An 11077-nucleotide genomic window follows, 5' to 3' on the forward strand; every position below is an offset into this window, starting at 1 on the left:
CAGGGAAGGTACGGCAGAATCAGGCGAGTTACACCATCGCTACACAAGGGGGACGCGATCTCATCGCCATCAGATTCTATCTCCATTTTTTTATTTTTTATTTTTTTGTGTTTAATGCACTCATGATGTGACCTTTTGAATTACCCATGTTCTTTTCAAGAAAGTCCTTGTCATCATGAAATTTAAAATGTACCTTCCTACTTCAAAATAACCACATAAAGTGTGCCTCACCGGGAACCTCAAGGAACCTATATGCAACTTCTAAGGGATACTCCTCCTTGTGTTAGAGAAGGATACAATTGAAGCATGATAGTTTCTCTTGGTTCTCATGAAACCTAAGTAGAGAGTGCACCATTCATGCATCTCTAGCAAGTTTGTTTTGATCATTTTGAGATTTCTTTTTTTCAAGTTAGCGATTTCAATTTACTTGACTGCGAACTTTGTGCCCCTCGTTTCAAACATATACTACAAGATTAGAAGTAGGCATGATGGGTGTTGTTGAAGCTTCATCTTGGATTTGTTTAGGGGGGTTCCACATACCTATAGCACGTGCATTAGAGAGTTATTTATAATTTAAGACCTTTACACACAAAGTTCACCATAAATCAAAATATCCTTTTTCTTTCATAAGTCTATTACTTTTTTTTTAATTTCATTTTTTAACCCCTCTTGTATATGTATCTATGTAACTCTTTGAAATAGAAAAATTCCCTCCATGTAAACTCACGCGTTACACTTATATGTTTTGAGGTGGACCCCAGTGAGCCTTATATTCCTTGTTTAAGCCTTAAATGAACCTCTCTCTCTCTCTCTCTCTCTCTCTCTCTCTCTCGTGCATGAGGACATTGGATGAGTGGTGCAAGTGCAATGTGTGCTATATGTGGAGAACAGAGAACATATGTGGGTGGAGCAAACTCTCAGAATGTGATTGTGAGAAAGCGCCTTATTTCTTTTATAAATAAAGAATTAAGGGATTTAAGAGTGCTCTAATACAAGTTGAAGAACATGCGGTCATGTAGAATGTGTGTTGAGTGTGGAGAAGAGAGAAACAATATGGGTGGAGGAGACTCTTATAATGTGATTCCAAGAGAGTTTCTTTGTATAGATAAAGAACCTTCCACTTAAAGACAAGTGTGCCGATAAGTGGACCACTAGCTAACTAGTAGTATATACAATGATAGGGAGAGATTGACTCTCAACCTACATCCATTGTCTCTCTCAAAATACATGCATGTTGTCGTGCAGGCTCTAGTGATAGGTAAGCGTTCCTATCGTTGCTAGAGTCAGCATGCATATCCCACAAAAGTATCATGTAATGACCTGCATAGCTCCACGGTGCATCAAGCTAGTGTCAATCATTGCAAGAATCACAACCCCGTCTACAAATGCTCCCAATATAGCTAGATTGAGTCTTGACACTAAGAGTTCCTACATGAGACTCCTCAAAACTGACTATAGTTGCATAATCTAAGCTAACCTAGCCACCTCAATGCTATTTGCAGCATATGTATAACTACCATCAAGACTAATTACGTATGAATGTGTCAATTGTGACTTCACCTCCCCTCATCCATAGGGATTGGATTTACATGTCCTGGCATAACCATGTCGGCATCTAGTATGAGCATATCAAAGAACTCCACATCCGTTATCTCTAACTCAACATGTTGTAACTAGTTTGTGACATGTCTCATCTTGGAGCTAGTTTGTGAAAGACACATGTACCATCTTTCTAAATAACCGTAAAGTGATAGAGATGCTATAGTTTCATATATGAGAAACGTGTTAAGGGTAAACTATGCCACTCCTGGAACCTTTTTCAATCACTAGAAAATCCTTATGCATCTAAAAGTACTGCTTAATAAATAATTACGGGTAGCCACTATCTTGCAAACTATCTCATTGAGATCAAACTCTGTCTCAACTTAGGAAGTAATGCACATGACAAAGCGTGCAATATGGACCCCTAGGCAATGACAAACATATATCTTTTGTAAAAACGATGTCATATGTTGAACCATAAGCAAGATGCACACAATCAAATCTTCCACTATAAAAACTATCAAACCACTCACAACATAATGTGACATGAAAAACATCATCATCATCTTGCAACAAATGTGGAGAGTGTGCGCATAAAGTAGATAGCAAGTAAACTAGAGGTAAAGGTTCCATCACCATCACTGGTGTACTCAGCCACTGCAAGTATCTCACTAATCGGCATCACTACCATATCTACATCACGCATGTGTCTCTTGTGTTGCCTCATGCTTGTGAAATAATTCCATTGAATATGTTGAGCATGATCACAATACCAATGTGGCCGCTGATGATGTTGGGTTCGTCAAACTGATCTCAACGGAACGTCTTTGCTTCCCTACCCATCAGTCCGTTGCATAGTCCGTGCTACAACTTGTCCAAGAAGCAATACATAAGGTTGCAGCTGGCATATTTGCATTCTACAAGTGCAAGGATGGGCAGGAGATGCCGCATTCCATTGCCGCTAAAGGTCACCAAGTCGAGATGATTCATTTATCCTGGAAAATGGCTGCAGACCCTAGTTCATTAGCTTCCTCTCAATTAGTTTTTCCCACTTTTCATCATGTTCCGTTTGACATATTTTCTTAACAGTAGATTGTGTTGAATAAAGCATCAAATCAAGCCACCAAACCCCTTATGGAAATGGATGAATGTCGCCAAAATAGCGTACCCATACCTTAGTTTGTCCTTCCTCGTCTTGTCCATTTCATTGGGATAGCGACCTAATGTTTGCATAACGAGAGATACGAGTTCCATGTCTTGATGATGATTAGCATGATGTCAATTCTAGCCACCAAATTCAGTCCCTAGCCCCCAAGCTGTTGTATGATCACTCCCGCCAGATGAGGCGTTGGAGTTGATGTAGTCCTTTCAGTCATGTCTAGTCCCTCTTCAGTCCAAATATGCAAAAAGATATGCATCTTTTTCTCCCTAAGGGGGGAGGCGTGGTGTGTGGTCGTGTAGGTAGAGTTCGGCCACCTAGTGTGGTCGGACATATTATGGTTGTAACCAACTCTCTAGCATAAATAAGGAGGTGCTTGCTCTAGGCAAGGCACACTCATTTGGGGTTTTACTCTTGTCCACATGTGAGCACACTACAGAAGCAATCAATACTGCATAATTGTATGCATAACCATACACATCCCATAGGAAATCTTACACGTTGTATCTATGTCCAAAATGCCTATAGAAAATGCAAACCACAATCCAATTTGGGGCTAAATGCAAAACCTATAGAGACGAACTTACAAGCCAATCAAGCTTATGTCATTAGAGAATGTGAATACATAATTTTGTGGTTGCATCCTTAAAACAAAATTTGTGATGACTAATCGACTTTTTGTCGTCAGATAAAGGTATCTTCAAATAATGAGAGTACGTACTTTTGTGGTTGCATTCTGAAAAATATGTCTTTTATTAAAAGAAAGAGACTTTCTATAATAAGATGAAGAGGTCATCAAAGAATGCAAGTACACAATGTTGTGATTGCATCCTGAGAATATCTTGCATCAACATCTTGAATGCTAAAAGGTTTTTTCCAATCCAAAAATACCATAACTAAACAAAAAATTGTTACAAATGGAGTGACATAAGACGATAAAGATGTTTGTACTAAAATCCAACTTGTTTTCAGATTAAGTACAAAGGAGATAAACTAAAATCTTATTAAGAGGTGATCTTTATCTATAGTTGAATATTTTTAATATTCTTTTGAGAAGCAACCATCCACACACACACACACGCGCGCGCGTGCATCCTCACTTGCATTCATACAACAAAAGAAAAATATTCATTAGTCCTTTATGAATTTTGCAGGCCTCAACACACTCTCTACTTGTTATCCATGCCACCCACATTCAAAAAATTCCATCTGTTTTGAAAAAAGCATGTAAAATACATTTAAGATTGCTTCCTCTTCTTGTTAAGTTTGTTTGTATCCTTCAAAAGACGAAAATCTTTAACACTAGTTTGGTACCAAAAAGTATACTTTAGTGTCCTTTTTTCACGAATTTAAATAAAATGGTACATGAAATCTAGAACACATCTCAAAAAATGCTTTTGCAAACTTATAAAATGTTATTCAAAGTACTCAAAAGAAATTATAATTCCTCACTTTTGATCATAACCTCAATAGTAACTACACTCATGAAAAGAACCTACGGAAAACACCATTCAATGTTTCATTAAAACTCGTACTCTAGCATAAGAAAAAAATGAGCAAGGTGCATGCAATAATCTGTGGTAACTACTTATATATGTGCTTGATATTTTTGCAATTTTCATGTGAGAAAAAATTCCATTGTGACCAGAATTAAATATAGAAAGTCCTGTGGGTCAAATATGCACAAATTCAAGTAATGATCACAAAAAACATTTAGTTCATCTAAATTTACAATGTCTTATGATGCATATATACTAGATCTATGACTCCATTACATAAGGTGATAATTTCTAATGGTTATGCAAGCCACACTTGGTGATTTATGGTGTATCCAAAAAACTGCGCATGTTGTAATTATGATTTTTTATTTATCAAAGATAAGCCTTAAAATAAAGTCCACTTTTGGATTTTTCCATTCATCTCACTTATTTGTATTCAAATACCTCATATGGACACAATTGGGAGATTTATATACACACTTTCATTAGTTTTTCATAGCTATGGTTTTTTTGCAAGAAATTATGCACTACAATTTTTTAAAAATGAGCTTAAATTACAAGATTTCTATGAGTTTGAACCCTTGAGAAATGCTTAGTTGATGGGTATTGACCTATAGATACATTATACACCTTAGGTTTTGTCCCATAACCTCATCATGTTAATGAAAGAGACCTTGAAAGACCAAAATTTTCCCCTTTGTCAGCATTTTCAAGATTTTGGTCTTTTGATTATAACAAAACTCTAGTCCCACAACTAAATTATGAAGCTCAATTTCTTGCTATAATAAGTTTTTTCCTATCCATACACCTTGAAATCTATGCAAAATCTTATTTTGATGAGAAGTTATATTCAATTTATGAAAATTTTGTTAAAACAACACTAAATTTCTATGATTTTTCATCTTAAAACTTATCATTATAATCTTAATTTGGTATTAATTTTGGCAGAAGTAAAATTTGGCTATGTTCTTCACTTCATAGTTGACATAAGATATGAACGTGACCTATGAATGTTTTTTCTAAATTCACCAAATAATTATGACAAGTTGCTGGAAAAACAGGACACTTTAGTGTCTCAAGCCATTTGAGTGTCCGATAACTAGTGTTAATAGGGTTTTTGGAGTAGTTCCTCTAGACTTAGGAATGTTTTCCCATCTTCTCTCTATGGTCAAATGAATTCAGAGCAAAAGGATCCCAAGTGCACAATTCCAAGATAATATTATCATCTCTACTCCTCCAAAGTAGAGTCCTAAACAATATCTTCTGAAGCACACCAAAAATAGTATGTGTTCGAAAGAGTCCATCCAAGGGCTCAATAATGCCATATAGTTTCAAGTTACTTTAGCCAAATTTATTCCGTGTTTGCTAGGCTTTATAAACCATTATTAACCAACGACATCAAATAAAAAGGGTCCACTTTTAAAAAATCTTCCTTCATAGAGCAATGATAGACCTATTGATAGAAAGACTACAAGTGAAACTTAGCCAGAAACCTCTTGCTTCATAGAGCAATGATAGACTTGTTGACAGAAAGACTACAACTGAACCTGCTTCATCATCACACGACATGCACAAAGCGGCTCGCCATGCCTTCTCTCTCTCTCTCTCTCTCTCTCTCTCTCTCTCTCTCTCTCTCTCTCTCTCTCTCTCTCTCTCTCTCGCCTCGTCGAATAGATCTTTAAGGTCTCTTGGGATAGTTTCCTACAACGTTAAAATACCCATTGCATCATAGTACTGCCCTTTCCAAGGAAAAGTGAAAGCCAAGGGCGGCGCCCCAAAGAGGGCCCCTTTCCTATGCAAGAAGGATCTTTATTGCCAAAAAGACTCCCAATAGGGCTTAGGAATCTCATCAAAAAAAAATTCGGTGCATACAATGATATGCGTGTGCGTGAGAAAACAAAACATGCTCTTTAAGCACAATTACAAAGTTCATAAGAAAGCCAAATGCAACCTGAGTCTTCTTTAAAATAAAATTTAAAAACCAAGTTTCTTAGATTGCATGTAATTTCCCAAAGTGTTCAAGCATCAAAGGATACACATGGACATCCCATAACTGGCAATTTCTAAAGCAAGCCAAATCCCAAGATCTTAAAGCCAAGGACAAAGTCCTTACCTAAATATAGAGGGTACGGCTAGGGATGTTTTGGGATACTAGGACCTAGCTTGGAGAAGAGAAGGGGAGGATGCCTAACTATTTGCATCACCTCCCATGTCAAAAAGTACAACCAATGAATCAAATAAAAGTCGCACCATGTAATAGGAAGCAAGCGTTTTAGAATCTATCAAAATTGGAAAGACAACATCAAGGCAAAATGTGTAGCTAAGCAAACATCCCCACTTTTTTAAAACCACTTATACTTGTCCAATTCTTGAGCCAGAGTAGGGCAAAAAAGGAACTAGAATAACAAAAAACAAATGTCAAATGTCATCAGTTCATTCATAAGTTCCATTCCCATTAAAACATACCAAACTAATCAAAGGGTTTAGTCAAAAAATAAAAGCAACCCACATACCATAAGAGTCCTTCATTAGGTTTTAAGACCAAAAGTACAGTAGATAAAAAGAACTCTTAGTTACAAAAAAGACCATGTTCAAAAGACATTGGGCTCCAGACAATAAGAAAGTATATGAACAAAAACATTTATGTGTTCAAAGCATATACAGTGTAGTCAAAATGAATACATAGGTCTATAGGTGAATTAGGTCCTCATCTTCAAGATTGAATTGTAGCAAAAACTAAACACCTTTAAACAAAAATGAACTCTCAATACATCTATATAAACAAGACAACAGATTTTGCAAGCTTTGGATATGTATTATAGGTGTCAAAGAGCTTATCAATTGTTGACATGTCAACATTTAAACATAATCACATTAAGAACTATCTTATTTAGTACAAAATTTAAGATTTTGGTGTATAAAAATAAAAAAATTAATTGACAAAGTGGTGTGTGTGTGTGTGTTTTAAGCCAAAGATTGACTATCACATGTACAAGTGTGTGTGCACGCACTCAAGCTATGTGAGCGCCTACCCTCTCTCAAGCACCATACTCAATGAGGTAGTCCCATTGAGTATGGGCCACTGTCTCATCAATAAAATGAGTATGTAAGCCTAATATTATGCTAGTGCTTAGTGAGACTATTCTTTAGTCTCTCTCGAAATGTGTACAAAGAGTAACAATGATCATGTGACCATCATATTCCAGAATGAGTTTTATGGATTTGTGAGCAAGTCTTAGACAATGTTTGTACAAACACTATACTCCGATAAGACGCTTAAGACTCTGTGAGCGAGTATGAAACAGAGTTTTGGTAAACATTTTAGTTCGTATACTCCGGTAAGAGGCTTAAGGCTCTGTGAGCGAGTATTAAACAAAGTTTTGGTAAACATCTTAGTTCGTAAATATAGTCTTTCCCTCAAAAAACATCAAGTTTAGCAAAAATTCTATGAAGTAAGAGTGAAATTGGTAGTTCATATATCCTAAAACTAGCCAAGTTAAAGAACTACAATGACTATGAATAAGAATCATGTTTAAGGTCTTTGTCCAAGCCGCTTAACACCTGTTAACCTAACCAAAAATTACCAACAAAGGGTCTGTCCAAAGACCATTAAAATATACTCTGTGGCCAGTGTCTCGGTCCACCAAGTTACCCAGGAAGGCCTTGTGTAGACTATGCGCATGTTGCTATTTTAAACAGACTACTTAGATACAAAAGAACACCATGTTCAAAAGACATCTGGTTGCAGACAACAAGAATATGCACACAAACATTTTTTTATTCGAAGCATATTCGTCAATACTCATTCCAATTATTCAATACATCAAAATAACAAGTAGGTCTATAGATGAAGTAGATCATCATCTTTAAAGCTAGATCGTAGCAAACCTTAACATCGTCACACAAAGATAGAACTCTCACCGACATCCATATAAACAAGACAACATATTTTGTTTACCTTACATATGTATTACAAGTGTCAAAGAGCCTATCAGTTGTACCCCCCCCCCCCCCCCCCCCGCTCCCACCCGCCCAACCTTCCCTCCCATGTGTTGTTTAAATATGGCTGCTTAGAACCGAGGTTAAACTCTAGATACAATTGCACGGGTTCACATTGCGAGTGTTGTGTGGGGAGATGTGGCATCTAGTGTTCAATCAATCAATCATTCAAAATTTTGATCGTTTAAACATTCCTATCATGCTCCCTCCCTCCCTCCTCCCAAAAAAAAGAAAAAAAAAAGAGTCCGCCAATGGCTACGCACTTGTCGATGGTAAAAGGTCTCCCTCAAAGGCTACTTACTCCACATTAAGAACGCTTCACTGAGCACGAGAAAAGGCTACAATGCTTTGTGGATTTCTACAAAGCTCCCAACAGAGTTCCACAAGACAAGGCTCTTCCACAGCCTTTAGACCCTCTCTATTCCACGAGAGATTTTATGGGGCATATACACCCTCCCTGAGTAGGTGACCCACCAAGAACAACGTCTAAGAGCCATGTGAGCCCATTGCTAGCACCATTGATGTGAGGAAAGCGTGTCCACTCTCCCCAACTCTAATTAGTCTCTGAATTTATGAGATAGCTAAGTATCTCTCTCACTATGGAGGCTAGGCCGAGCATATAGCAAGTACTCTTGTCCACACAATGTTTTACTACGATGATATCACTTTCGTGTCAAAGTTAGACCCATAGCAACATCTTTGGGCCTTCAATGAATTATGTATGTTGAGGGGCCTCGCAATGAACCTTTGGTAAAGTAAAGGTCACGATCGTCCACAACTCCCAACACATCAAGAGTAGAGCTCTGTTTACACTAGCAAGGGGGTAAGTTTGGGTTGTCGATTCCTATGTGTAGGCAAGTTTTTGCATCCATGGCTATGCAGGTGTGATTCACGTCTCTCTAATCTAGAGCTGCTAGAGATCTTGTTGAAGGACTTGGCTGTTCTTGTTGTGTGAGAGATGAATGCAGTTTCAATCAAAGTCATTCTGGAAGGGTGGTAGTTCATCATATCTATGCCATGTGCTTTGAACCTCTTTGTGACTTGTGCATACCGTGATGTACACTTTGTTAGCTATCTTGAAGCCTCGAAAGCTTTATATAAGTATCTCCTTTGTTCTTTGAATGAAACAAAGCCCGGAAAAAAGCCTCCACTAATATGGGAGGCTTGGCTAGCTCGCCTTTAATATTTGCATGTGGAATCGAGGGTTGCTACGAGAGCATTGTAACTTGTCGGTTGTTTCCCAAGTCCACAGTGAGGCTCTCAAGTTAAGTGCCCAAGCGTACCCTCTAGTGTTCTGTCTGTGGCTGCACTTGCCATGTAGAAGCAATAAAAGCAACCATCAACAGAGTGCCAAAGTGGCAACATGCACCCCTAAAGCAGAGAAGACATGCAAAGTATGAGCACCAGGGGTGCAACCTGAGGAGCATTATATACATAGATGCACAGATTATGAGAGCATACAAAGCCGATACATTGTTCTGTTCTAAGGGCAGCTCACAAGCTGACCGAGTGGGGAGGCGCGACACAATTGGGCCTCTTTCTATGAGATAAATGCACTGGAGAGCCAATCCTCCAATCACCCACTCGTACTCCCTTGAGCATGCAGTGTCATACCCATAGATTGAGAACTCCATGCAGTACCAAACTAGGGTGTAGGGAGAGTCCTACACCCCTAGTTTGGTACTGCATGGAACCAGCTAGATACAAGCATGTCATAATTGTACTCCCTGGGCATGTAGTGTCATACCCACAGATTGAGAGCTCCATCCCTCCATCACCCACACAAATGGCCAGAGGACACTCGTATAAATCGATTCGTCTCATAGGCCAATCTGGCCAGAGAGAAATGAAATGAAATGTTAAATTATCATCTTCAAAAGGCCAAAATGACCTATGAGACCAAACTGTTACAAAATTCTGAATCTGATACCATGTCTGGGTACAAAAAAACTAGAACAAAAATACTACTACTACTACTACTAGAGAGAGAGAGAGAGAGAGAGAGAGAGAGAGAGAGAGAGAGACACTCTTCCTGGGTGTCCGACCGCAGGCACCCTGTAGATATAAAATGTATCGACCCATGATAGCAATCGCAAGACAACTCCATCGACCTTTAACAATTCTTCTCCGTAAGTGCAACAGGCAAGCTTCTTCACTTGCATTGTTAGGACAATATTTCCATTTTGTTCAGAATACAAGCCGAGTGCATCAATCAAGAAATCCCTCTTTTCATGTTCAGTTACACCTTTGAGTAAGCAATCACGTAAAAGGTAAGAGGAATCCAACTTGACCATGTCCTAATACTTGACTGCTACATGATAGCAGCTATCTAATATGGCCAGTGACCAGCAGGCCCACCAGCCCGATGATGGGTTCGCATCGGCCCTACCCCTCCCTGCTGCATCATGTGCTGCGAGTGCCCTTGATGAGGAGCACCCTGCTCCCTAGTTTGCACCTCCACTTTAATTCGTCTTCCCAAGATAAACATACCAGTAACAGCAACAGCTGCTGCCTCGGCAGCTTGTGCATTCTCCATGGTAACTATACCTGCACTCAATCAAGTTGAATGAAACATTTTTGACAAGGTCCAAATTCAAAAGCTCAACTTCTAAGTCAGTAACACCAGCATACATATTCTCAAAGCTCAACAATGTGCGACCATAACTTCATTGTCCAAACAGGAAGCAAATATCACCACCTCTCACGAGTCATGTACAGATTAAACAAAAGATGCGATATCTGCATACCCACATCATCAGTGCAGGTTTTGTGTGGAAAATTCAATTTCTGAAACCAGTGACCTTAGTTTCTACCACACCACATTATGTGATCAGTAATGTCAGCTGTAATAAATATTATAATAAATAGTGGCACTTGC

General features: G+C 38.4%; 1 protein-coding gene across 5 annotated transcripts in view; it reads right to left on the reverse strand.

Annotated features, from left to right (window-relative positions):
• Nucleotides 1–10221: 10221 nt before the first annotated feature.
• The window catches only part of LOC147440016 (uncharacterized), a 97324-nt gene continuing 96468 nt past the window's right edge, over nucleotides 10222–11077 (reverse strand). For all 5 annotated transcript variants that reach the window (XM_086485714.1, XM_086485709.1, XM_086485713.1 and 2 more), the window contains one exon: nucleotides 10222–10746. In XM_086485714.1, coding sequence (XP_086341840.1) covers nucleotides 10529–10746 — 218 coding nt within the window. In that variant the 3' untranslated portion in view covers nucleotides 10222–10528. The remainder of the gene's footprint in view (nucleotides 10747–11077) is intronic.

Source organism: Adiantum capillus-veneris, chromosome 16 (assembly GCF_014529385.1).
Source record: "Adiantum capillus-veneris isolate H3 chromosome 16, ASM1452938v2, whole genome shotgun sequence".
In the NCBI taxonomy this organism is placed as follows: domain Eukaryota; kingdom Viridiplantae; phylum Streptophyta; class Polypodiopsida; order Polypodiales; family Pteridaceae; genus Adiantum; species Adiantum capillus-veneris.